The 27868-nt window shown below is 46.8% G+C and overlaps 2 protein-coding genes across 16 annotated transcripts in view; both read right to left on the bottom strand.

The window, feature by feature from the left end:
- Positions 1–847: 847 nt before the first annotated feature.
- Positions 848–11313, bottom strand: ZNF544 (zinc finger protein 544). 8 transcript variants are annotated; one of them, XM_086355107.1, is made up of 4 exons: positions 11135–11313; positions 8880–8971; positions 4069–4175; positions 848–3655 (listed from the first exon to the last, which is right to left on the bottom strand). In XM_086355107.1, the coding sequence occupies exons 2-4, from the start codon at positions 8910–8912 to the stop codon at positions 3334–3336; spliced, it is 462 nt and encodes a 153-aa protein (XP_086211233.1). In that variant the 5' UTR covers positions 8913–8971; positions 11135–11313; the 3' UTR covers positions 848–3333. The 8 variants fall into 8 exon arrangements, with proteins under 8 accessions (XP_086211233.1, XP_086211234.1, XP_086211231.1 ...); XM_086355108.1 differs by having other exon boundaries at positions 11100–11272; XM_086355105.1 differs by having other exon boundaries at positions 8880–8934; positions 11160–11260.
- An 8510-nt stretch (positions 11314–19823) lies between these two features.
- The window catches only part of LOC147354869 (neurotrophin receptor-interacting factor homolog), a 27986-nt gene continuing 19941 nt past the window's right edge, over positions 19824–27868 (bottom strand). For 5 of the 8 annotated variants that reach the window (XM_086354987.1, XM_086354988.1, XM_086354989.1 and 2 more), the window contains 3 exons: positions 25109–25194; positions 24062–24188; positions 22353–23656 (listed from right to left, as the gene is read on the bottom strand). In XM_086354987.1, the coding sequence (XP_086211113.1) occupies positions 22746–23656; positions 24062–24188; positions 25109–25194 (1124 nt within the window). In that variant the 3' untranslated portion in view covers positions 22353–22745. Of the gene's footprint in view, positions 21754–22352; positions 23657–24061; positions 24189–25108; positions 25195–27868 lie in introns of those variants that run through there. The other 3 variants (XM_086354993.1, XM_086354995.1, XM_086354994.1) reach the window with 3 other exon arrangements.

Here is a 27868-nt window from a genome sequence, read left to right as displayed (position 1 = left end):
AATAAGGAAGCCCTTGTTCTGAAGCACAATACAGCAGATTCTCTAGTCCCTCAGAATTGTTTTCCCCGTTGTCAGAACATAACTCATTCTCTACTCTTTTTTTTTTGCTGGCCCACAGCCAGATACTTAAGAGGAGAAAATCTGGAGTTTTACGGACAGTCCTTCAATGAACCCAACTTTCCTGCTCCCCCTGTGAGTCTACAGCTCTGCTGGGGTGGCTGTGACCTCCACTGCTGCAGCCCCTCTTTACAAGTTCCTGACTTCAACCTTTCCCACTCTGCACCTCTGGGTGCTGTCACCTCACTCAACCTGCAATTAACAGCCTCCCCTACTTGCTTCACCATTGTGGATTTACATTTCAGCCTTTTTTATGGAAGGCTTCCCAGGTGGCTCAGTGATTATAAAAAACAGACAAACAAACCTGCCTGCCAAAGCAGGAGCCATGGGTTTGATCCCTAGGTCAGGAAGATCCACTGCAGAAGGAAATGGCAACTCACTCCTGTAGTCTTGCCTGGAAAATCCCATGGACAGAGGAGCTTGGTGGGTTACATTCCACAGGGTTGCAGAGTCTGATGCAACTAAGCACACACATATATATTGTTTTTTAATATGTTGCTGAGTTGATCTTAATCAACCATCTGCGCACAAATTTTTATGTGCTGTAACAGTTTGCATACATACTGTTTTTGGTCCTATTTTCACTTCATTTGATATTTTTCATATTGCTCTGGACTCACTTAGTCAACCTAACTCAGCAAGAAAGTTAGAGCATAACGGAGTCCTTGGAAAACTGAGTCTACTTTTAACTCCAATAAAAACCATTTTACAAAACTTCCCATCCTTAGTATTCCTTCAATTTGTGTTTTTTATTGCTGGTTTACACCGAACATCAGTTCAGTCAGTTCAGTCGCTCAGTCGTGTCCGACTCTTTGTGACCCCATGAATTGCAGCACACCAGGCCTCCCTGTCCGTCACCAACTCCTGGAGTTCACTCAAATTCATGTCCATCAAGTCAGTGATGCCATTCAGCCATCTCATCCACTGTCATCCCCTTCTCCTCCTGCCCCTAATCCCTCCCAGCATCAGGGTCTTTTCCAGTGAGTCAGCTCTTCGCATCAGGTGGCCAAAGTATTGGAGTTTCAGCCTCAGCATCAGTCCTTCCAATGAACACCCAGGACTGATCTTCTTTAAGATGGACTGGTTGGATCTCCTTGCAGTCCAAGGGACTCTCAAGAGTCTTCCCCAACACTACAGTTCAAAAGCATCAATTCTTCGGCGCTCAGCTTTCTTCACAGTCCAACTCTCAGCCATACCTGACCACTGGAAAAACCATAGCCTTGACTAGACGGAACTTTGTTGGCAAAGTAATGTCTCTGCTTTTCAATGTCTCTGCTATCTAGGTTGGTCATAACTTTCCTTCCAAGGAGTAAACATCTTGTAATTTCATGGCTGCAATCACCATCTGCAGTGATTTTGGAGCCCAAAAAAATAAAGTCTGAGACTGTTTCTACTGTTTCCCCATCTATTTGCCATGAAGTGATGGGACCAGATGCCATGATCTTAGTTTTCTGAATGTTGAGCTTTAAGCCAACTTTTTCACTCTCCTCTTTCACTTTCATCAAGAGGCTTTTTAGTTTCTCTTCACTTTCTGCCATAAGGGTGGTGTCATCTGCATATCTGAGGTTATTGATATTTCTCCTGGCAACTGAACATGGCTGGCCCCAAATTTCATCTCTAACACCATCTTCCTCATGTAATGGTTTCTTCTTAGGTGGAATGTTTGGAGCTCTGTATCAAGAGTATTTTTCGGTTCACTATCATTTCCAGGAATGTGTTACTGGGACAATGTCTGATTGAGATTGGTTGGCTGTTTGGACTACAAAAGATTATCTGGCGGGTACAGCTCCAGTCTGTGTTTTCTAATTCCTGCTGAGAGCTCTGACAATGTTTTTCATCAGTGGTTATATTCATAGCTTCTCACCTAACTGCAGAAGTAAATGTATTTTAGTGTACAAACAAGTCCTTCATGCTGCTTTTGGAAACTGTGGGCTCCTGAGTTTTACTGCTAGAGATTCTGATTTAGTAAGCTGAGGGTAAGCTTGGTAATGTGCAGTTCAACACAGACACTCCAAGCAATTCTGATGCCTGCAGTCATTAGACTACAGTGACAGTCATACCTTGGTCATCTGATGTCTAGTAAAGAAAGTCTGGCATCTTGACTATTTTTCATCTTGACTATTCACAGGGTTTCTTCCCTATAAGTCTTCTCATGTTGGAAAAAGGATGTATTATAACTGAAAGCTTTCCCACACTCATTACATTCATAGGGTCTCTCCAGTATGGTTTCTCTGATGCCTAGTAAGTTGACACCACTGGCTAAAGGCCTTTTCACAATATTTACATTCATAGGGTTTTTCCCCAGCATGTATTCTCTCATGTTTTGTAAGGGTTGATCAATCATTGAAGGTCTTCCCACAGTCAATGCACTCATAGGGCTTTTCTCCAGTATGTGTTCTCTGATGTTCAATAAGGTGTGACCTCTGACTAAAGGCCTTAACACACGTTACACTGACAGGGCTTCTCCCCAGTGTGCATTCTCTGATGCACAGAGTGGAGCCCTTTGGCTGAGAGCTTTTCCACAGTGACTGCATCATAAGGTTTCTTTCCAGCACGTGTTCGTTGATGCACAAGCTGAGTTTGCTGCCGAAAAGCCTTCCCACAGTCATTACACTCATACGGTTTCTCTCCAGAATGAACTCTCTAAGGTGAAAGAAGGTAAGAGCTCCCAGTGAAGCCTCTCCCACACTGATGACATTCAAATGGTTTCTCTCCAGTATGAGTTCTCTGATATTCAATAAGGTGAGAGATCCCAGTGTAGGCTTTATCACATTGATTGCATTTATATGGCTTCTCTCCAGTGTGAATTCACAGGTGCCTAAGAAGTTGAGTGCTTCAAATGAAGGACTTACCACACTATATTCATATTCATGGGGTTATATTCATAGGATTTCTCTCCATGTGAGTCCGTTTATGTGTGACAAAGTCAGAGCTCTGACTGAAGGACTTTCCACAATGAGCGTACTCATAAGCTTTAAGGCAGTGTGAATTATTTGATGTACAAAAACGTTAGAGTTCCACCTGAAAGATTTTCCACAGTCATGACATTTATATGGTTTTTCTCCAGTGTGAGTTCATTGATGCCTAACAAGTTTGGAACTCTGGGTGAAGGATTTCCCACACTAATTACATTCATTGGGTTTTTCTCCCATGTGAGTTTTCTGGTGTACAACAAGGTCATAGCTCTGCCTCAAAGACTTTCCACATTGAGTACACTCATAGGGCTTTTCTCCAGAGTGTTCTCTGGTGTACAAGCTTAGAGCAACAGCTGAAAGATCTTGCACACTGATTACATTCATGTCTTCTTTCCAGTCTAAATGATGTCACAGTAAGTAAAAGATGAGGCCATGTGGAGGCATCACAGTCCTCCTCATATATGAGTAGTGCCTCTCCAGGATGACTTAGTTCAGTCTGTACAAGGCATTTGTCACAATTGAACTGACTCTCCAAATGCGTTGGCTTGTGTTCATTAAGCGACAAGCTATGATTAATGTTTCCATAGTTCTGACCATCTTTGCTGTTCTCTGCTGAAAAAATTCTATTAAGAAAACGAAAGGAGGTACCATAGTTGAAACAGTCAATATTGACAGTATAATCATAAGGCTTTTTATTTCCTGTTTCAAAATCTGCAAGTTTATTCAAGTAAATAATCTGCCAGAAGGCTCTAGCACTTTGATGATCTTCACAGGGCTTCAGATCAGCTCAGTCTTTTTAATGAAAACTGAGTTCTGTTTCAACTTTTTATGCTGTGAGTTAACCTTATAGAAATATGTTCTTGTAGGTAATGTCGGAGGTAGGAGGCTTAAACTCAGATAATTTTCCTAAGCTCAGGCTCACAACTCCCACCTTGAGCAAAACATCTCTCTGAGGTGAGTACTGTTTGATTCAGCGTCCTACTGGTTCATCCCTAGCTGGTCCTGCCAAAGGTGCATTTCTCCTAATGACACCAACCTGGGGCCCTCCTCCTGAACATGGTGTTTCTTTTCCATGTGATAAGATGGCCCTTCCACAGCAATATCCTCTTCAGACACTGACTCCTTCAAGTGTAGTCTTCCAGTCTGAAAGAAATCCAAATGGCCTGAATTACTAGAGAAGCATTAGAAGGGGAGGGTGGGATAAAACAGACCACCAAGTATAAGAGATATATCTCTGGGTCTGTTTCTAATCTATGGACTGTAATTTCATGCAGAATGTGAAATGGAGGGATGGCTCAGCAAACAGGAAATCAGTGTGTGTGTAAGTCCCTCAGTCATGTCTGACTCTTTGCGACCCCATGCACTGTGGCCCGCCAGGCTCCTCTGTCTATGGATTCTCCAGACAAGAATACTGGAATGGGTAGCCATTCCCTTCTCCCTGGGATCTTCCCAACCCAGGGATTGAACCCATGTCTCCTGCATTGCAAGCAGATTCTTTACAATCTGAGCCAACAGGGATGCCCAGGGATTATCTGGGTGGGCCCCAAATGTTATCACAACTGTCCTTATAAGAAGGAGGCAGAATGAGACTTGATACACACAAAGAAGACAATCTGAACACAGAGCAGAGACGTGAAGGTGCTGGCCTGAAAGACTGAAGTGATGTGGCCACTGAGCAAGGAATCCCCCTAGCCACTAGAACCTGGAAGGAAAAAAGGAACAGCTTTTCCAATGAAGCCTCCAGAGGGAGAATGGCCTGTGAGCACTGATTTCAGCCCAATGACGCTGATTGTGACTTCTAGCCTCAGAGCTGTGGGAGAATCATCTATGTTGTTTTAAGTTACCCAGCTGGTAATCTGTTGGAGAAGTCACAGGAAACAAGGTCCTAACATGTGCCTCAACCTTATGACTCACACTCTATTTCCTGGTGCTGGATCTTAAAACGAGATCTGGCTGTTCTGTCCATGGTATTTTCTAGGCAAGAATACTGGAGGGGATCCTCCTCCAGGGGATCTTCCCAACCCAGGGATTAAACTCAAGTCTCCTGCATTGCAGGAAGATTCTTTACTGCTGAGCCATCGGTTCAGCTCAGTTCAGTTCAGTCGCTCAGTCGTGTCTGACTCTTTGCAACTCCATGAATCGAAGCACGCCAGGGCTCCCTGTCCATCACCAACTCCCAGAGTTCACTTGGACTCACATCCATCGAGTCAGTGATGCCATCCAGCCATCTCATCCTCTGTCGTCCCCTTCTCCTCCTGCCCCCAATCCCTCCCAGCATCAGAGTCTTTTCCAATGAGTCAACTCTTTGAATGAGGTGGCCAAAGTACTGGAGTTTCAGCTTTAGCATCACTCCTTCCAAAGAAATCCCAGGGCTGATCTCCTTCAGAATGGACAGGTTGGATCTCCTTGCAGGCCAAGGGACTCTCAAGAGTCTTCCCCAACACTACAGTTCAAAAGCATCAATTCTTCGGCGCTCAGCTTTCTTCACAGTCCAACTCTCACATCCATACCTGACCACTGGAAAAACCATAGCCTTGACTAGATGGACCTTTGTTGGCAAAGTAATGTCTCTGCTTTTCAATATGTTACCTAGATTGGTCATAACTTTTCTTCCAAGGGGTAAGCATCTTTTAATTTCATGGCTGCAGTCGCCATTGGTAGTAGGCCTCTAATAAAGAGTGCAATGGGCTCCCAGCTCAGGACACTCAACTGAGTCCTCCAAGATTCCCCCTTCACTTGTCACTCTGCCCACACAACTGCCCTTTTTAGGTGGGTAGCCACCCACACCCAGTAATATTAAGTCCTCTCTCCAGGTTCCCATCCCTTTCTCCCGTACCTGCCAAGGAGACAAGCATCCTCCATTTGGCAAAGTATGAGTTCCAGGAGGATGTTTTCCTTGTGCTAAACACAGACCTTCTTTCCCTCTTGGGGAAAGCCCTAATCTCTGCCCAACACTCCCACAACCACACTGTCCTCCTTCCCAAGACCCTGCTGTGTTCCTTTGGGGTGCTGCCTTGGAATCTCTGATGAGACGAAGTTTTCAAATGAAACAATAGCCTCATGAAGGGGAGTGAAAGAGTATCTGGGGATGAAGGGGAGGAAAGGAATCTTTGCGTGGCTAAGCTATGTCTAAGATATGTCTGGCTGCTGAAAAAATGGGCAAAGGAGGTAAAAATTCTACAGCAGTATCTGCATCAGAATCTTGAAATAAGGAAGACAGGCTGTGTGGGTCAGCCAGAAAGTAACATCTAGGGTAGAAGAGAAGAAAGACACTGCTGGTAAACTGAATTCAGAATGATGTCATTTGAGTGCCAAGGGTAAGTAAAAGTAGGTAAGACTTCCAAGTTAGAAACAAGAGAGCCTGCAGACATGACAGTTATAGGGTAAGAAGGAGCAGGAACACATGGGATCAATCCAACACCGCTAGGCTGGCAGAAGGTGGTGTGATAGACATAGATGCCGCTTATTGTTAAGTGAAAGCAGTCTCTCAGAAAGGACCAAGTACTGCATGATTCCAACTATAGGACATTCTAGAAACGTAAACTTATAGAGACAGTAAATTAATCAGTGGTTTCCAGGAGTTAGGGTGGAGGGAGGGATGAACAGGTGGAGCACAGAGGATTCTTAGGGTAGTGGAACTACTCTACACTACACCAGTGGATATATAACATCACATATTTGTCGAAACCCACAAAATGTACAACACCAGAGTGACTCTAATGTGAACTATTGACCTCTGATGGTAATCATTAATTGATGTAAGATCATCATTTGTAACAAATGTACCACTGAATGCAAGATATTAATAATAGGGGAAACTGCATGGGGAGGGTTGGCATAGAGAAACCCTGTACTTTCTGTAAGGATGAAACTGGCTCTAAAAAATAAAGTTTATCAGTTAAAACAAAACCACACAAAAAATCAGAAGCAGCCCAATTAGTCGGGGAGATGACCATGTTCTAAAATAGACTGTGGTGATAAATACACAAGCTGCAACTATATTAAGAACCTTTGCATGCTTTATACAGATGAACTGTATGGTATGAGAATTGTTTTATTTCCATATAGCTGCAGGAGAAAAAAAAATTCCAATTAGGCTGACATGCAGGGTAGGTGGTGGGCCTATGGGATGAGGGGAGGTGGGAAAGCAGGTCCAGGAATGGTGATTTAATAGGAATCCTTCTGGAAGGCATGGATTCTTACCACACCTTGGGATCATTTTGAAGTCATGAAAATGTCCAATGTGGAAGATGGGTGGACACCCAAATGGCAGAGCAAAGACCAGCAGGAAGGGGAGGCCTGAGGAGCTGGCACCCTGGATGGAAGCTATGATGAGGGGCTGGAGGAAAACAGGGGGCATGAGGACCTGGGAATGAGACATGGTAGCAGAGGAGTTAAGACCAAAGGGAGATGGGGACAGAAGTGAACTCATGTGTGAGACACATGTTGACAACAGCAACAAGTATCCTCTGTGGGTGGGCTGGGCAGAGACAGCCTGACATGGATGAGAACGTGGCTGCCATGTTGGACATGAGGTGGCAGCAGAGAACACGTGAGCAAACTTCCTGCAAGCGGCCTCTCTGCTCCTTGGACTTTAACTGTTGAGCCGCTGGCTTGTTCTCACCTTGGGGAGGTCCCTGCCCCACTCTCCATTGGTCCTTCCCTTGCTCCAGCTAGGAGATCACATTTAGTTTTGACAGCAGAAGTCCTGGTCAATGGAGGAAAAACAGAGGGCTTGGTCTTCTGCTGGGAGACAGGTCGAGCTCTCACCCCTGGGGTCAGATGTGGATGGACTAGGAGGGGCCCCCATCCTCCCAAGTAGACTCCCCACACCCTGAACCACAAGCCACAGACTTGCCCTGGAGGAGGGATAAGCAGCAATACCCAGACCTGCATCTCAAAGGGACCCACTTCCAGCACCTTCTGGGCCAGTCCAGGCATGCCTGAAATGAGCCACGCCCTGCGTCTGGTGATGGGTAGCGACTGTCTTAACCAGGGAGACCAGGCAACTGCATGTCTCAAGAACCACCTCACGGTACACTGTCCTCTGGGCCAGGTCCACATGTCCCCACTTCACCCATGTGAAGGTCACAGCCACGTCCTTGAAGCTCAGGGTTGGCTGAAACATCACTGGTATTACCATGGAGCCCTGCTTTCTTGATGAGGAAGTTGGGAATAGGACAGCACAGGGGAGGGAGAACTCCTTGCTCAGATCAGACTCGGACCCAGGTCCAAGGTGTTTTCATTTTTCTCTGGGTATCTCCTCTGCTGCTAGTTGCATCGGTGATCCTGATTTTCTGCTTTGGGAACAACGGGGACCCCTCTTGGAGATCTTCACCCCCATCTTCTGTACAATATCAGATTGGAAACCAGCCAAAGAGGATGCTCTAAATCAAGGGTCAGCACAGCCATGAGACAAATCAGGGATGTGGTGTGTTTCTAGGAAGCTAATGCCATGAGCTCAATTGCTTCCTCATGAAACCACATGTGAGCCATCTAAGGGTGCCTTTGGCGCTTTACAGGCACACTCTCAGCTGCCCTCCTGAGTGGTCTGCAGTAAGGGTCAATGGGCCAGAGTGGCTGCCTGTTTCTGTAGGCTCAGCTCTACTCGCCCTCAAGGGTCCACTGAGCAAACACCATGAAGAAGTCTGAAGAGACCTGGCTCAGAGACCCAGGTTTGGGGAATGCCTGGCTCATTCATGTGGGAGCCCGTGCACTTCACCCCAAGGCACAGGGCAGCATTGCAAGAACTCTAATGTGTGCTGACCTGAGGATGTGGGTGTTATTCCTGGATGCATTCTACAGCCATGGAGACTAAGGCAATGAGAACAAAGGTCTCCAACTCACCTGCGATGGGATCTGCTGAAAATATGCCTCCATTTCCTCCTCATATCTGGTGATGCTGTTGTGAAGAAGGCAGAGGTCCTCAGAAAGCAGGGCTGGGGTTGGGGGGACAATTAGGGGTTTAGCCCCTACCTCAGTGCCTCCAAACTCCCAAGTCCACCCCCATGCCCAAAGGCGAGAGCAACCAGTGCCAGCTGAAGACTATACCCTGGGGAGTGAAGGGTAGGGAGGCGGGGCTCTGACCACATGATCTCCCTGTTCAAGGCTCTGAGGTCAGCCAAGGCGGCTAAACTCTCTCACTGAAGAGGGCCAGTCTGCCTAGCTCTGGGCCTGGGCTGTCATAGGCTCAAGGTAAATGTCTTGAGGCATGTGCTGGGGTGTCTGAACCATGAACCCAAAGACACACAACAGTACCTCAACAGTCAAATAAAGGAGGGGCCAGTTTTTCCTGTCATCTCAAGATACTAAATAGAGAGAAATGGAGGCAGTGTCAAAACAATTGATTGTACAATTAAAAAAAAATCTCAGTGAAACATCAGCCGGTTTCTAAAAATCGAGGTGGGGGAAGGGGACAAGGAGCATGTGAAAATTCCCAGGAAGACAACTAAGGGCACTCTGTGAGCGGGTATCAAACTTCTGGACCTGCTGGGATGCTGCCCAACTGGCCAGAAGCCATACCTATTATCCCCTGTTTCCCTTAATGCTGCTATTGCTTCCCATACTCTGCTTATCTTATCCCAAACCCTTCCCCATGTTTGACTCTGTCTCACTCTGTGTACCAAAAGCATACCTATGCTGCACGCTTCCAGGCGTGCACACACACACACACACTCGTGTACACCACACCTAAGAAGACCGCTCAAGGCTCTATGTGAAGCTGTATTTTTCTGACATTCCTGTCCCTCCATGGGCAATCTACTACACGTGTTCATTTTCACCCTCGGGTCCTCTTCTTCCTTGTTGGAGACACCCAGGGCGAGGGCTGGGAACACCTCCCCTCCACAGCCAGACTGCCTGCTTTCAAAGTCCTACCTCCACCACTTGCCTCTGGAGGACCCTGAAAGGCCTCCTCAGCCTCTCGGGGCCTCATCTGCAGAAGTCTGGGAGGACAGCAGGCCTGCTTTGTGGTGCTGCTGTGATGATTACAAGAGTTGCATTTACAGAGTTTAACACTTGTGCTGACACACAGTAGGGGCCACAGCAGATTTAACTCTATTGATTACACCTGGACATAAAACTCCTTTCCCTCATGCTAGACCTCTTTCTAGAGGCCTCTCTTTCTCCTTCTCTTTCTAGTTTCTTTTTTTCCTGCCAGTGAGGGGGTGGGGCTTTCAAGTACTGCCCCAGGCCTTATGTCCAGCCCAGACCTCCCTCCCAGGCTCCCTACCATTGCCATTCTCTCCTCCATATCCAGCCACGCCTCTAAAGACTTGATGACATAAAAATCGTATTTCATGGCAAGACAAAAGCATTTAAACAGAAACGTTTGCGTTGCTCATTCGGGCCTCCTCCCTCCCATTTAGTGTGCATGGTGCATCCGCATTAACCACACCCGCTTAGGGGACAGACAGACTTCCTTCGTTCTAAGGGGCCACAATGACCCACTGCCCACTTTGTACTGCAGGGCTGGATTATATCAACTGTCAATTCCTCATCTGACACATGGCCCTTTGTCTCAAAAAGTATATAACTGTGCTTTGACCTCCAGGGTGGAACAATCCTCAGAGCTTTCTGAAAAGCTGCTTCCTGAGTTATATAACCCAAAGGCTTGAATAAAATGTCCCATTTCTTTCTCAGAGCCATTATTGATTAATTTCTTCGTCCACAGACTCAACACAGCTGATAGCGTCCAGGGTTCCCTCATCCCTTGCACTGCGACCTCCATCCCGGCTCCCCACTAGAACCGGAAACTCAAGAGTCCTCCTCACACTTTCTACTCCCTCGGCACTGCCCCTCCACTGAGCCATCCACCGCCGGATTCTACTCTTTACTGAGGCTCTGAAACCCAAACCCCAGCCCTCGCGCACCCGGCAATTCTGTGGCCCGCTCTCCACACCTCCAGTCACGTTCACCCCTCCAGCCCCTGCTCACACCGGTCTCTCCACCTGGGCCAGCATCACCAAACACAACCAACACGGGCCCCCAACACCCGGGTCCGGAGTCGCCGGTGCCTTTTGCTCTGCCAAGGCTGCCCGTAATTCTCTGTCCACTAGGACAACATACACTTTCTCTTCACGCTGAGTTCGAAACCCGCGTACCAGTGGCAGAACTGTGTCCACGTACTGAGCTCGGGAGGCCTGTGGGGCACCGGGCGCCTCCGCGCGGGTTCCCGGGCCAGTTCCGGAAGTGCGCCCGCTCGGCGCGAGGAACTACAAGTCCCAGGAAGTCGCGCGCCGGAGGCGGTTTTTCTCGCTCAGGTGGCAGTTTCTCCAGTTGCCGCGGCAGACGTTACTCCTCGCGGCGGCAGCATAGTGGCCTTTGGCGTCTGGGTGTGGAAGTCGGGAGAGACCACCTGCCGAGGAGCACGGAAGACGTTTTCACAGAGCCCGCTAGAGCAGGGGAGTCTGCCACAGCGGCTGTTTGGGAAAGGCTCAAAGGCCGGCCGAGGAGAGGGAGGGCCTCGGGTGTGATCTGAGTGTGGAGTATGAAAGTTGGAGGCCGGCAGCTAGCAGTGCGTCATCCTGTGTGATGGCTTAGGGAAGCTTGTTTGGCTTTCTCCAGTTGGTCCTAAGTGGGACAGGGCAAAAAGTAGGGAAGCTGGCAGTTAGTGAGCAAGTCCTGGCTGCTTTGGACCTGTTGCTACAGAGATCGTGGGTCAGAGGGTTCTGTTTTATGTGGTCTGACCATTGTGTGCATATTCAGCCTCACTGCCTTGTGGGGTTGAGACCACAGACCTGCTATCCCGCCCTGGCTTCAAGGTGGGAGAGACCACAGGAAACCTTCCTAGGGCGGCCTTCTGGCGGAAACCACTCTGGCTCTTCATGAAAGACGTTATCTGTGATAAACTCTTCACTGAATACTTTCAATATTTAGACGTCACTTAAAACTTAACTAATTTATAATTTATGCAAAGTACTTTCATGGTTCCAACATGAAAACTACAGGCACAAAAGTGTACTAAAAGAAGCCTAGCCTCTTTGGCTTCTCATCCCTGTATCCCTGTCCTCTCCCATTGGTAATTATAAGTTTTGGATTATCCTTCCATTTAAAAAGTATAAGCAATACATTCTGTAAGTGTATCCCACACTCTTCCTTGGGTAAAAGCTTCACTACTATACATAGTGTTGTGACACACTTCATTGTTTTCCACCTAAGCGTTTGGTGAGAGATTGTTCTCTGGCAAATGCCAGGGCACCATTGTGTGTCAGGACTGTAGTTCCTTCCACCAGCTCGCTAATGATGACACATAAGCTGTATTGAGTGTTTTACAGACAGTGCTGCAATGGATATTCCTGTGCCAACATCATTTTGCATTTGTGCCAGTGTAAATTTAGAATAGATCTCTAGAAGTGGGATGTTGGGTCAAAGGTAAGTGTGTTTTTAATTTTGCCTAATTCTTGACCTTTGGAGTTACACCTGTTTCAGTTCACTTCGGTGCAGTCGCTCAGTCATGTCCGACTCTTTGTGACCCCATGAATCACAGCATACCAGGCCTGCCTGTCCATCACCAACTCCTGGAGTTCACTCAAACTCATGTCCATCGAGTCAGTGATGCCGTCCAGCCATCTCATCCTCTATCGTCCCCTTCTCCTCCTGCCCCCAATCCCTCCCAGCATCAGAGTCTTTTCCAATGAGGCAACTCTTCGCATGAGGTGGCCAAAGTATCGGAGTTTCAGCTTTAGCATCAGTCCTTCCAAAGAAATCCCAGGCTGATCTCCTTCAGAATGGACTGGTTGGATCTCCTTGCAGGCCAAGGGACTCTCAAGAGTCTTCTCCAACACCACAGTTCAAAAGCATCAATTCTTCGGTGCTCAGCTTTCTTCACAGTCCAACACTCACATCCATACATGACCACAGGAAAAACCATAGCCTTGACTAGACAGACCTTTGTTGGCAAAGTAATGTCTCTGCTTTTCAATATGCTATTTAGGTTGGTCATAACTTTCCTTCCAAGGAGTAAACATCTTGTAATTTCATGGCTGCAATCACCATCTGCAGTGATTTTGGAGCCCAAAAAAATAAAGTCTGACACTGTTTCCACTGTTTCCCCATCTATTTCCCATGAAGTGATGGGACCAGATGCCATGATCTTCGTTTTCTGAATGTTGAGCTTTAAGCCAACTTTTTCACTCTCTATTTTACTTTTATCAAGAGGCTTTTTAGTTCCTCTTCACTTTCTGCCATAAGGGTGGTGTCATCTGTGTATCTGAGATTATTGATATTTCTCCCGGCAATCTTGATTCCAGCTTGTGCTTCTTCCAGCTCAGCATTTCTCATGATGTACTCTGCATATAAGTGAAATAAGCAGGGTGACAATATACAGCCTTGATGTACTCCTTTTCCTATTTGGAACCAGTCGGTTGTTCCATGACCAGTTCTAACTGTTGTGTCCTGATCTGCATATAGGTTTCTCAAGAGGCAGGTCAGGTGGTCTGGTATTCCCATCTCTTTCAGAATTTTCCAGTTTATTGTGATCCACACAGTCAAAGGCTTTGGCATAGTCAATAAAGCAGAATTAGATGTTCTTCTGGAACTCTCTTTCTTTTTCCATGATCCAGCAGATGTTGGCAATTTGATCTCTGGTTCCTCTGCCTTTTCTAAAACCAGCTTGAACATCTGGAAGTTCACAGTTCACGTATTGCTGAAGCCTGGCTTGGAGAATTTTGAGCATTACTTTACTAGCGTGTGAGATGAGTGCAATTGTGTGGTAGTTTGAGCATTCTTTGGCATTGCCTTTCTTTGGGACTGGAATGAAAACTGACCTTTTCCAGTCCTGTGGCCACTGCTGAATTTTCCAAATTTGCTGGCATAGTGAGTGCAGCACTTTCACAGCATCATCTTCCAGGATTTTGAAATAGCTCAACTATTTCAAATAGTGAGGAATTCCATCACCTGACTAGCTTTGTTCGTAGTGATGCTTTCTAAGGCCCACTTGACTTCACATTCCAGGATGTCTGGTTCTAGGTGAGTGATCACACCATCATGATTATCTGGATTGTGAAGATCTTTTCTGTACAGTTCTTCTGTGTATTCTTGCCACCTCTTCTTAATATCTTCTGCTTCTGTTAGGTCCATTCCATTTCTGTCCTTTATCAAGCCCATCTTTGCATGAAATGTTCCTTGGTATCTCTAATTTTCTTGAAGAGATCTCTAGTCTTTCCCATTCTGTTTTCCTCTATTTCTTTGCACTGATTGCTGAGGAAGGCTTTCTTATCTCTCTTTGCTATTCTTTGGAACTCTGCATTCAGATGCTTATATCTTTCCTTTTCTCCTTTGCTAGAAGGCAATGGCATCCCACTCCAGCACTCTTGCCTGGAAAATCCCATGGACGGAGGAGCCTGGTGGGCTGCAGTCCATGCGGTCGCGAAGAGTCGGACACGACTGAGTGACTTCACTTTCCCTTTCTCTTCTTTTCACAGCTATTTGCAAGGCCTCCTCAGACAGCCATTTTGCTTTTTTGCATTTCTTTTCCATGGGGATGGTCTTGATCCCTGTCTCCTGTACAATGTCACGAAGCTCCATCCATAGTTCATCCGGCACTCTATAAGATCTAGTTCCTTAAATCTATTTCTCACTTCCACTGTATAATCATAAGGGATTTGATTTAGGTCGTACCTGAATGGTGTAATGGTTTTCCCTGCTTTCTTCAATTTACATCTGAATTTGGCAATAAGGAGCTCATGATCTGTGCCACAGTCAGCTCCCGGTCTTGTTTTTGCCAAGTGTATAGAGCTTCTCCATCTTTGGCTGCAAAGAATATAATCTATCTGATTTTGGTGTTGACCATCTGGTGATGTCCATGTGTAGAGTCTTCTCTTGTGTTGTTGGAAGAGGGTGTTTGCTATGACCAGTGCGTTCTCTTGGCAAACCTCTATTAGCCTTTGCCCTGCCTCATTCCATATTCCAGGGCCAAATTTTCCTGTTACTCCAGGTGTTTCTTGACTTACTACTTTTGCATTCCAGTCCCCCATAATGAAAAGGACATCTTTTTTGAGTGTTAGTTCTAAAAGGTCTTGTAGGTCTTCATAGAACCATTCAATTTCAGCTTCTTCAGCATTACTGGTTGGGGCATAGACTTGGATTACTGTGATATTGAATGGTTTGCCTTGGAAACGAACAGAGATCATTCTGTCATTTTTGAGATTGCACCCACCTGTTTGCATCCCAGCAAATCACTGCAGATGGTGACTGCAGCCATGAAATTAAAAGGTGCTTGCTCCTTGGGAGAAAAGTTATGACCAACCTAGACAGCATATTAAAAAGCAGAGACATTACTTTGCCAACAAACGTCCATCTAGTCAAAGCTTTGGTTTTTCCAGTAGTCATGTATGGATGTGAGAGTTGGACTATAAAGAAAGCTGAGTGCCGAAGAATCGATACTTTTGAACTGTGGTGTTGGAGAAGACTCTTGAGAGTCCCTTGGACTGCAAGGAGGTCCAACCAGTCCATCCTAAAGGAAATCAGTTCTGAATATTCATTGGAAGGACTGATGCTGAACCTGAAACTCCAATACTTTGGCCACCTGATTCGAAGAACTGACTCATTGGAAAAGACCCTGATGCTAGGAAGATTGAAGGCGGGAGGAGAAGGGGCGACAGAGGATGAGATGGTTTGATGGCATCACCGACTCAATGGACATGAATTTGAATAAGCTCTGGGAGTTGGTGATGGATAGGGAAGCCTGGCGTACTGCAGTCCATGGGGTCGCAGAGTCGGACTCGATTGAGCAACTGAACTGAACTGAACAGTGTTTGGTAGGGCCTGTTCCTCACAGTCTCATCAGCTGGTTATGGCATCATAGTTTTGAATCTTTATCTGATAGGTAAAAAGTATTATTTCAAAATAGTTCTAATTTTCATTCCCCTAATGAGAATTTTTCTAGTTATGAGCATTTTTAATATATTTAAGAAGCATTTTTTTGTTTTGTGATCTATTCATATTGTATCCATTTTTCAGTAGGTTTGTTGATCTTTTATTTTACCTTTGAAAGTTCCTTACTGGTAATAATAACTTTGCAAATTGCAATTTTTGACAGCTTGTAATCTGTTCATGTTAACAGTGTTGTGGGGTTTTTCTTCCCCAACAATTGGTTTTCTTCCCCAATAAATAGAAACATTTATTTTTACACTATCAAATTTATCAGTATTTTCCTTTATTGCCCTTGGATTTTGATTCATGGGTAGTAAATATTCTCAAGTTTTGGGGAAATTCACCCATGTTTCTCCTAGTGCTTGTATGTCATATTTTACATTTAAATCTTTAATCCACTCAGAATTCATCCTAGTATGAAGTGTGAGGAATGGATTTCATTTTCTCTTTTGCAGGTATACTAAGTATACGTGTATATGGTATACTAAGTAGTTTAGCTAAAGTCTACTTTTTCCTCACTGAGGTGCCCCTTTTATCACTTACTTTACACATGCAATTAAATCTATTTCTGAATTTTCTTTTCTCTTGAATTGGTCTGTCTACTCACGTGCCAGTACTACAACTTTAAAATTATAGATGCTTCATAATATGGTTTACTATCTAGTAGAGTTGGCCCTCCCACATTACCTTTCATCTTCAGGGTGTTTCTGGCTTTTCTCTCTTGTTTATTATTTAGCCCTTATAAACTGACAGGTGTTGAAAGAGGAGCTAGTAATGATAATAATAAGAATAGTAATAGCTTAAGAGTTTGCCGACTACCAGCCTGGTAAAGCACACACGTGTATTGATTCAGTACTCCTCTTCAGATCAGATCAGTCACTCAGTCGTGTCCGACTCTCTGCGACCCCATGAATAGCAGCACGCCAGGCCTCCCTGTCCATCACCAACTCCTGGAGTTCACTGACACTCATGTCCATCGAGTCGGTGATGCCATCCAGCCATCTCATCCTCTGTCGTCCCCCTTCTCTTGCCCCCAAACCCTCCCAGCATCAGAGTCTTTTCCAGTGAGTCAACTCTTCACATCAGGTGGCCAAAGTACTGCAGTTTCAGCTTCAGCATCATTCCTTCCAAAGAAATCCCAGGGCTGATCTCCTTTAGAATGGACTGGTTGGATCTCCTTGCAGTCCAAGGGACTCTCAAGAGTCTTCTCCAACACCATAGTTCAAAAGCATCAGTTCTTCGGTGCTCAGCCTTCTTCTCACATCCATACATGACCACTGGAAAAACCATAGCCTTGACTAGACAGACCTTTGTTGGCAAAGTAATGTCTCTGCTTTTCAATATGCTATCTAGGTTGGTCATAACTTTCCTTCCAAGGAGTAAGCGTCTTTTAATTTCATGGCTGCAGTCACCATCTGCAGTGATTTTGGAGCCTCGAAAAATAAAGTCTGACACTGTTTCCACTGTTTCCCCATCTATTTCCCATGAAGTGATGGGACCGGATGCCATGATCTCCATTTTCTGAATGTTGAGCTTTAAGCCAACTTTTTCACTCTCCACTTTCACCAAGAGGCCCTTTAGTTCCTCTTCACTTTCTGCCATAAGGGTGGTGTCATCTGCATATCTGAGGTTATTGATATTTTTATTATTGAATGGAAGGGGAAAGAAAGATAATAACTTAAAAAATTATTTGAATTTTGTTTTTTATAAATAAATAGAAACGTAAGTACGTTTGCAGGCAAAGAAGAAACTACAGCCAAATGAAAGTTCTGTCACATGGCAAGATTAGTCTGATATTAAAATATGAGTAGTAAAATACGAGTACTCCTCTTAGCAACCCTATATTAACTTCCGCTTGGAACAGATAGGAAAACCGAGGCACAAAGAGGTTAAGTAATTAACTTGAGTGGCAAAACTGGTACGCAAGACCCAAGACTTTGAATCCAGGGCATCTTGCTGCAGAGCTCCCCCCTCCCCAAATATATGCCAGTTCTAGACCAGACTCACTTGGAAATCTGAGATTCCCTTCACTCCTGGTTTGGTCTTGGCCATGTCTTCTCTTCTCTGGAAGATCAATTTTCTCATTGTTGCCAGGGGAGCCCTCAAAGTTGGGGTGTCAAAGCTGAGTGTTGGTGTCACTGGCAGGAACCACTCTGCCTCACATGATGAGTGGAGCTTGTAGGCAGAAACCCAGCACCCCACCCAGGAACAGATGGAACACTGCTGAACAGCTCTCCTACCAACCAGACCCTGCAGGCTTGGGTGTGCTCATAATTCCAGGAACAATCATTGCTCTGTTGGGCAGCGCCTCACACAACTCCAGGGGGTGTCCCTCCCATGCAGAACACTGCTCTCATCTCTTTCTTTCCCATTTTGTGAGTTTTTAGCTTTTCTTTCTCTTGGTGTCATGAAAGGAACTCCTGCCTTTGGCTGTTCCCACTGAAAAGGCAGCAGGGATATTCTCTGCCACTTGATAACCTGCTTTATCAGAGGATTACCTCTCAGAGGTAAGGAGACTTGTCAGCTACCTGTTGCTGCATCCCGTGTGAGTAAATGTTAATTAACCTCTAAGTACGACCTCTAATTCTGTCTCATCAGCAGTGTGGCCCTGATGATACACTGCTGTTAAGGTGTTAACAGCGCTGCCTGTGAGAATGCCTACCCTGAGCCCCAGCCCTGTGTTCCTGGAGACAGCAGCAGTGGAAGAAGCCTCTGCTCTTGTGCTCCTGGAAATACCTTCTTTGCTAGATGTCCTGTATAAACAGTTTGAAAGTGGGCGCCTCACACCAACTTAACACCTAAGATGCACCTTGGAGTAGTGCCAAGTGAACCTGGCAGAGGGCTTCTTGTTCCTGAGAGCTTGATTTCAACAAACAGTAGGATCCAATAGGGAAGCAGCTTTTGGACCCATTACAGAGGTGGGAACAAATGCCATTCTCTTTAAGAAGTTACACTGCTGCTGTCAGAAGAATGGTCAAGCAGGCACTCCCATCTCTGAAGAGCTCTGGTTAATTTCTAATGTAGATGCACACTGCACATTAGGGAGAGGAGGTGCAAACAATTTTAGGTTTAACTTTTTCTTGTTCCTTCCTAAAATACAGATTGTCTTTCATTAAGTGAAAGCAGCAAACAGTGACCACCATAAAAACACTCAGGTGAGATACACTCACTCAGGAGATGGGCAATGGTTAAAGCTGTTCCCTCCTGAGACAGGCTGGGACCTGAACCCTGGGATCCTTTGCTGCAGTGCCTGCACCTGGACAAATGGTCTCTTTCAGCAACAAAAAACTAAGAAGCTAAAAGGGACTACAACTAGCTGTGTGCCTACACAGTTGGGGCACGTTATCAATGAAGAGATACAAAAAGACCAAAATGAGCAGAAGCAGGGTACTGGCATGTACCCTGTACACAGTGCCACCCAAGGGGTGGGCAGACCACCTAAGTGACCCCTCCACCCCAACTCCTGGACACACCTCTGCTCTCTTGCCACATAAGGAACCAGCTGTCTCCTCCTCAGGAAGCCAGCAAAGGAAGCTGTTACTTGTTTTCCCTTCCCTGAGCTGCAGCACGAATCCCAATAAAGCCTTGCCTGAATTTCTTATCTGGTCTCTTATCTGGAACTTTCACTTCTGTGATGAGATTCTTCAATGGATTTCAAGTCCCCTCCAGAGGAACTACTGGGTACTCTTAATGGTAAATTCCTGGAACCTAAGAATGATAGGAGGTGTGGCTGTCACACACTTTTTACTTACCAGAAGCCAGGTACACTTAGCTTCTCAGTTCCTTATCCTGGTTCTTCCTGATATCCTCAGACAAAGGAGGAGATAGTCCACACGATTCTAATTTTGTTCTGTTTTTTAAAAATGTGTTAATTATCATAGGAGCATTTAAATATTTTTAAATGGGACCAATCAACTATTTAGCCATTCCACTTTTATTCTCATCCATATGCAAACATTTTTTTTAAACATGACAGCATGACCGTGTACATAATGTATTTTTCACTTCATATAATTACAGAATCTGCATAAACATTAGAAACTACAGAATCCACATAAAACAGATTAGAAACTATGCAAATATTCCCAAACGGAAAAATATCTAAGTGAAAAAGAACATTGATACTATAAGTAAAAAACATTGACACTACATTTTAATCAACTGTTTCCATTTTTAATCATCTAAGGAAACATTTACCCACATCAGAGCCTATTCTATTGTCCTTGTTCCTTCTCAAATCTAGGCCTCAGTGGTACTAAGAACACTGTCTAGTTGATCACCTTTAGTAGGATTGTCTTTTAAGGAGTCCTATAAAAGCAGAGGAGCAGAGATTGACCGTATGTCATTACACTAAAAACTGTTAATGGTTTTCTTCAAGGATGAGTTCTCTGATATGCAGCAAGGGAAGGGCACCAAGTGAAAGCACTTCTGCACTGATTGTATGCAGATTGTATGCAGAAGGCTTCTTTCACTAAGAATTCTCTGGTGTCCGTAACTCAGATGGTCTGCTGAAGGCTTTTTCATGTTACATTCATGTGGTTTTTCCACCTGTATATGAATTTTCTGATTCACAATAAGATAAAAATCTCCATCTAAAGATTTCCCACATTGGTTACATTTACAGAGATTCTCTCCAATATGGATTCTTTGATGTCCAATAAGGTGAGAATTCCATTGGGAATACTTTTCCCATGACATTTATGAAGTTTTCCTCCAGTGTGAGTTCTCTGAAGTAACACTTCAAAGTGAGAACTCCAACTGAAGCATTTCCCAACTGATTACACTTTCCCATTGAAGAGAAAGGCTTCTTTCTCTTCAGTGTGAGTTCTTTGATGTGAAGTTACATCAGAGCTCTGAAGGAAAGATTTCTTATATTAATTGTACTCATTAAGACTTCTCTCCATTCTTTGATAGACATTAAAATAAATGACTGAAAGACTTCCCACATTGATTGCAAAAGAACAGTTTTTCCTCAGTATGAGTTTTCTGATGCCTAATTAGTTGATAATTCCCACAGAAAGCCTCCCACATTCATGGCATTCATGGAGCCTTTCTGTAGTACAAATTATGTAATGTCAACAGGTAGGAGCACCAGGTGAAAGACTTCCCACCATTGATCACATTATGCAGTTTTTCTTAGATATGAGAACTCCACTTAATAGATTTACCACACTAATCTTGTCAGTCTCCAGTATGAGTTAAGTCCTATAATTCTAGACATAAACACACACCTCCAATTTTTAGTGTCCTTTGAGGGATTGTTTCAAACTTGACACTAACCTCCAGTAGGTCTTGACATACACAAATATCATGAACAATGCTGGAAGTGGCAATTGTGAATGAAGAGCAAGGAGAAGAAAGACCATATAATTTGGTGGATGAAGATCCTGAGGAATTGGTCATCCATTAGCTCATTCTATACTCTGAAAAAGTTCCACTCTCATACACCAAAGTCCTTATTTGACCCTTATTAGAGCCCTGAAAAATTGCTTTAATCCTGTTTCACCTTCACCTTCTATTTTCCGTTGGCCATATTTTTCCAATTACAATCTAAGCCGCTAGGGGCTGGAAGATGATTCTCACGTGGCCTTTGAATTCTTTTCTGTAGGCATTCAAGGCCTGCTTGTTGAGCAAATAACTAAATATATGTAGATCTCTTGGCTCTGCTGCTCACCGGTTCTGTCCCCACAAATAGGAAGAAGACTGCCAACCTGGGAAGGTTATTGTGCACACCAAGAAGATACTGAAGCCACACGGGAGCTCTCTTGGTTGTCTAGATGGTTGGCATTCATTAAATTCCAGCTCCAAAAGAACAGCTGTAATGGTGGTTGTTTCTATGTTCTGTGATCTGTGGATATGAGACAGAAGAAAACCAGATCTTAGCTTCTCCATTTTCTCCAGCCTTCAGCTGACACAATGTAATAAATCCCGCATCATTTTATGCTATATTAAGTGTGAACTCTTACATTCACATCAGAGATGAGGTGTCTCTGGCCTTCTGAAGCAGTCAACTTATGACATGAAGTTACCCACAGCCTGAAATCTTTCCCAACTGAGCCTTTATTACTTTCACGTTTCCTTTAGTGAGAGAGTGGTGAGTACAGAGGCTCCTGCCATGAGACTAGGGCACTGCCTGCCCTACTGGTGGCATCATCCACCATTCCCTGGTTGATCATCCTCTAGCTCACCATCCAGGCTGCTCATATAATCCTGACAGATGTCCATTCATCTGAAGGAGGTTCATGCAACACCCGCCCTCCTACCTGCTGATCATGCTCCCAGAGCATTTCCTTCACCTGCCTGCCCACACACTCCCCTTATGCACTCTGGGACAAATTCCCACATCCACCCAGGGCCCATCCTTTTGTTTTAACATTGCTTCTTTTAACTAAGTCATTAGTGAAAAGATGTTTAAATAGGTGGAAAAAAAACACACAGAGACCCTACTACAGAAATATATAGTTTATTTATCCAAGTTCTCTTTCAACCCTTGTCCATATGCATAAATACTTTACCACAAACATCAGTGCACAGACTTCTTGGTATGTTTTTTTAAACTTACGTTACAAGCATTTTCAGGTTTCACTAGTTATTACTTTTAACAAACAAATTAGAACGGCAAATCAACTGAGCAAACACCTAGGAGCGACTGATGTATTCATTAGCAGTAACTCCCCACTGGTTTTCTTAAGTGCAGGGCGGTGTTCCTGGTCGTCCTTGGGTCTTGAGAATTTCATCACCAGAGACTTTCATTCATATCCGAATCCCAACCAGGTTTCCTCAGGTGACACTGCTGCAACGGTGACGCCTCCTCAAACGGCTTGAGAGCTGGGAGGTAGGCTATTTCTTCTTGCACTTCACCCTGCTGTGCGTTTTCTGGTGCCCTATCAGGTGCGAGCTCTGCGTGAAGGCCTTTCCGCACTTGCTACAGGTGTAGGGGCGCTCGCCGGTGTGAGTCCTCTGATGCCGGATGAGATGGGAGCTCTGGCGGAAGGCTTTGCCGCAGTCCGGACACGGGTAGGGCTTGGCCCCGGTGTGGGTCCGCAGGTGCTGGGAGATGGCCGAGCGGTCGTTGAAAGTCCTCCCGCACTCGTGACACACGAAGGGTCTCTCCCCAGTGTGAACCCTCTGGTGCTGCCTGAGGGAGGAGCTCTGCACGAACGCCTTCCCGCAGTCCCGACACACATAGGGCTTCTCTCCCGTGTGGATCTTCTTGTGCACCGAGAAGTACCTGGGATTCCGGAACGTCTTCCCGCATTCGCTGCACCGGCACACCTGGCTCCCTTTGTGAATTCGCGTGAAGGTGATCTGCGGGGCGTTCCGGGCGCAGGGCCTCCTGCCCCCGTCGCCGCCGCTCTCCATAGCCTTCCCGGCGCCGCCGCGCTTTGGAGGAAGCTTTACGCATGCGCCGCGTGTCCCCCTTTTAAGCCAGGGGTCGCGCTTGCGCAAGCGCTTTCTAGGAACAGCTTTCTGAAGGGAGGCGCGGCCGCGGTCCGGGCCTGTGCTCGCCTGGGGTTGGGGGCTGTCCCCGGGCGGCTGCGGGGGGAGGGTATTTTCCGAAGCGAGTGTCACCGGTTTCAGCGCTGTGTCCCAGACTCCCGGGGCCCCGGCCTCCAGAGCCTCTCCGGAGGTGGAGGGCCGGGCGTCATCCGCCGAGGACCCCTCCTCCTCCTTCAGGGGGCAGGCGGGCCCCTCCTCAGGAGGTCCAGGCTGTGGCGTTAACTGCTTGCTGTCCAGGGTCGTCTCCCACCCTGAAAGAAACCCAGACGTGTGGACCGCGTTGAGAAAGTGCTGAAACGGGTCGATAATACGACATAATCAGATATCCAGAAGCTTCCTCCCGCCCCAAGTGCAGCCACGCAGGCTGGGGAGAGATACCGAAGCACTGAAGCAGCAGAGCTCAGCAGATGGCTGAGCGTCTGGGTTCTCATATCCCCTTGGAGTTTGGACAGCAAATCAGTCCTTCACTGGACCCGAGGCTGCCTCTGTCCACACCTTGCCTGCCCTTCTAGGTCTACAGCGTCAGCTAAAGGCCTGGAGGCTGCAGGGGACTCTTGAAGGCACATATAGGCCTTGCGCTGGGCCCAGAGGAGGTATAAGCCTGGACTTACAGCCTCTGGGGCATCCCAGTCCTGGGGACGGTGGCGGGGCCTTACCCACAGACACCAGGTGTCCGAAGGTCTCCAGCATCACGTCGTGGTACTCAGTCCGCTGTGTTGGGTCCAGCAGCCCCCACTCCTCCGTGCTGAAGTCCACAGCCACGTCCAGGAAGGTCACTGGATCCTGCAACGTCACACACGTGTCTCAGCAGGAAGTTCAGAGTCCTTGGTAGGTACACAAGAGAGGCTGGCAGGGACATTCCAACAGAGCTCACTGTGCTGGCACTCCCCAGCTTTGGGGGTTTACTGGGAAACACTGCCTGGGGCCTGTAAGAGGTCCAGTGAGTGTGTTCTGATGAAACCAGAGTCTGGGGCCCATACAGGAGTTCCTTCACAAGGACTACAAGTGCCACAGACTGCTTCCTTTTCCCCATGACTTCCCACAGGGGACTACCCCTCGGGTTGCCTCGGGGTGGGGCAGCAGACCAGCTGCAGTATGGTAAGTCCTATCGAGACGCTGACCAGGACTCTGGGAGTAAGAGGTCTTCCACTGCCCTAACCCAGATGGGAAGCACTCTGCCCACAAGGGGCAGAGCCTGCTTGAGAAGCAAGAGGCTGGAACACCTGAATACAGCCATACCTGCCTGTACGAAGCCTGAAGCCTGCCTCAGACCAGTCGTTACACAAGACCACTTCTGTGCTCAAGCCAGGTGTCAGCCCTGACCAAGGCCATATACACACCATCACCGGCCACTTTCTGAGCCTCGACAGTCAGTAAGACAGGACCAGTCCTATTTTGTCTACAACCTGGCTCTGGTTATTTTGAAGCAAATACCAGGCTTTGTTTTAAATACCATGAACACCCAAGTCTGTGTTTCCAGAGAATGAAGTCTCTCTTGTTTTAACTGAGATCCAGCAGTCATCTGCATGCCAGGGCTCAAGGCTGCCTGCCTCTCACTTGGCCCTTCTTCCTCTTCCGTCCAGGTTTCCTGACTCCAGGTCAGTGTGCCCCATCATGGTCTCCAATGACATTATGGACACTGGAGGGCAGACCTGCCGGGGAAGTCAGGACCAGAGAAGGAAAGTGCAGCACTCCCCACTCACCTCAGGCAGTGCCTTCATGGGCCAGGTAGCTGTGTCCTGCTGAGCTGCGGGAGGGAGAGTGCCGGGGGCGCCCTGGGTGGGCAGTGCTGGGAAGAGATGTCAGCACAGGGTTAGCAGGGCAAGGGCAGCCCACCTCTGGCTCTGGGATGCCTGGGGCCGGCACACACCTGCAGCTCATCCCATCAGTCCTTTCTTTGACCTGTACCCAAACCCCACTTTTGTGACCACAGGGCACTGGCGTCCCTCCTGCTGGCCCCTCTCCCTGCCTCTCCAAGGACTGTTCTGGAAGCAGGCCCTCCACTGAGGCAGCCGAGTCACCGCCACATCACCTCAGCAGCTGGCTTCACACCTTCTCCCCAAACACAGAGACCCACTGCTGGCCTCCGAGTCCTCCCTCCCTCTGTCCCCCCTCCCCACGAAGGGTGGGACTTTCTCTGGCTGCCAGGACCAGACTCATTCTCTCAAACGTATCTTGATGCATTTTACCAAGTTTCTTCCACCTTAGAAAACAGCTCTGCCCAGCTCTGTGATGCTTTGACGTGACTCTCCCCATGTGTCCCCACACGATCCTTAGGCTTCTATAATGATGATGCGCTCCCCTCCGCGCCCCCGCCCCCGCCAGTATCAAGGGGACACATGGTATGAGCCAGGCTGGGCCGCCAGGCTGTTGCTTCCTCCTGGCCAAAATGACTGCCTCAGGGACAAACCCCGGCCCCCCAGCCAGCCAATGAGAGCCGAAGAGGCAACTGCTGGAACATACAGGAAAGAGAAACCCCATGCTGGGAGCCTATATGGAAACAGTGTGCATTTGCGTGCAGCTCCCAGAGGAATGATACAGCGGACGACAAGCCCTGAAGACGTCTGAACTGCTGGGTCTAGCCATGCCCGAACCTGAATCACTCTGGACATTTTCAGTAAATTGTATTTCTCCCTTGAACCACTCTGTGCAAAGGTTCACAGCAGTCACACCCAAGTTCAACAGAATGCTGACCAAAAATGCAGGGTTCCTTGGAAAGCCTATTCCATTGTCTTCTGTAATACTAATTGGTTTCATTTGCCCCCGTGGTGTGACATGGACTCACTGACTTTGATCTCATGAGCTTGACAACCGTCTTCCTGGCACCTGTATTAGCTCCCTGGTTTAACAAGCTGCCATGACAGTGGCTCAAAATAACACGAATTTGCTGTGTTACAGTTATGGAGATTAGAAGTTTGATACAAACTCAAGGGGCTAAATCAAAGTGCTCCCAGGGCTGTATTCCTTCTGGAGACTTAGGGAGAATGTATTCCTTGCTCCTTCCAGTTCCCGGAGGCTCGCTGCCCATGACACTTTCCTTGTAGCACCCCTGCTTCAGCTGTCACATCTACTCTGACTCTGACCCTCCTGCCTGTCTTCCTTAGGATCCTTGCAATGACCTTGGGTCCTTCCAAATAATCCAGGTTAACCTGTCCATCTCTAGATCCTTAACGTTATCACACATGTGAAGTCCCTTGTCCCTTTCACCATGTGAGGTTCACAGGGTTCTAATGTGGATATCTTTGGGACCCTCAGCCTGCTGACCACAGCACCCCAGACTCGGTGCACGTGAAGAGACCACTCCTGCGGCTGCCAGCCCTGCTCTCTGCCCACACCTGTTTCTCCAGGAAGCCCTGTTCTCTGGATGCCACTCTCTAGGCTCAGATTCCCTCCCTCCTCCTCAAGCATCAGTCAGTCAGTCAACCATTCACTCACTCAAGAAGCATCTTTTGAGTACTGGTCATGGACACAGAAAATGGAGGTGAGCCAACAGGTGTCTGTGCTCTATAGAACTCAGCCTAATGAAAATCAAGTCTCATCAAGGCTGGATCCCCAGTACATCCCAAACTTGTACCATCTCCCTGGCCCACTGCTGCCGTCACCACTCTACCCACTGCTGTCAGATGCATGTTCACTTGTCAGACTCCCATCTTTCTTGCTAGGTTGGAGGCTTGTTGACCTCACGAGTCCATGAATCCTGTCTCAGTCATCACATTATTCACAGCCCCCAATGAGTGTGTGATGTTAGAAGCCACTTCAGAAATACATACACATACACCTGTGTGACTTAAATGGATGCAGCAGGGATCCCAGGGTAAAAATGAAGCACATTATCTGCTGGCCTCCATCAGAAATGTGTGGAGGGCTCATTAAAGAATGCAGTGCCAGGGTGGGAGGGAGGTTCTAGAGGGAGGGGACATATGTATACTTATGGCTGATTTACATTGTTGTACAGCAGAAACTAACATAGCACTGTAAAGCAATTATCTTCCAATTTTAAAAAAAGGGACGCAGTACCAGGCCCCACCCAAGAGTTTCAGCAGCTTTGAGGTAGGGCCTGAGGCCTTCCATTTCCACAAACAGGTCCAGGGATGAGGCCATTCTCAAAGTTCTTTGATCTAGTGGTAGTGACAGGTATGTCAGCAAGGAAACATCTAAAGTAGGGGTCCCCATTCCTGGGTTGCAGACAGGTACCAGCCCAAGGCCTGTTAGGAACCAGGCCACACAGCAGGAGGTGAGTGGTGGGTAAGACAGCAAAGCTCCATCGGCTGATCCCCATGGTTTCCATTACAGCCCGAACCACACCCTCCACGCCTGTCTATGGAAAAACTGTCTTTCACAACATTCCTTGGTGCCAAAAAGGTTGGGGACTGATGATCTAAAACTGATTCCCCAAATGGGGTCGGGGAAGGGGAGGAAGCAGATGCCCTTGGCCTAGATGGAGTGGGCGCCACCCTTCTGCC

Source organism: Bos grunniens, chromosome 18 (genome assembly GCF_055505025.1).
Source record: "Bos grunniens cultivar Pamir isolate PY7600 chromosome 18, Bosgru_T2T1.0, whole genome shotgun sequence".
In the NCBI taxonomy this organism is placed as follows: domain Eukaryota; kingdom Metazoa; phylum Chordata; class Mammalia; order Artiodactyla; family Bovidae; genus Bos; species Bos grunniens.
This window is presented reverse-complemented; position numbering and strand designations above follow the sequence as displayed.

What these genes read in the sequence shown, in the direction of transcription:
- ZNF544 (XM_086355107.1), bottom strand. Translation starts at nt 8,912, where the DNA reads ATGGAGGCATATTTTCAGCAGATCCCATCGCAG. An exon ending in TTCAGCAGATCCCATCGCAG is followed by an intron (nt 4,176 to 8,879) that starts GTGAGTTGGAGA and finishes GATTTCTTTCAG; the next exon opens with ACTGGAAGACTACACTTGAA. An exon ending in GTTCAGGAGGAGGGCCCCAG is followed by an intron (nt 3,656 to 4,068) that starts GTTGGTGTCATT and finishes TTTTCTTAATAG; the next exon opens with AATTTTTTCAGCAGAGAACA.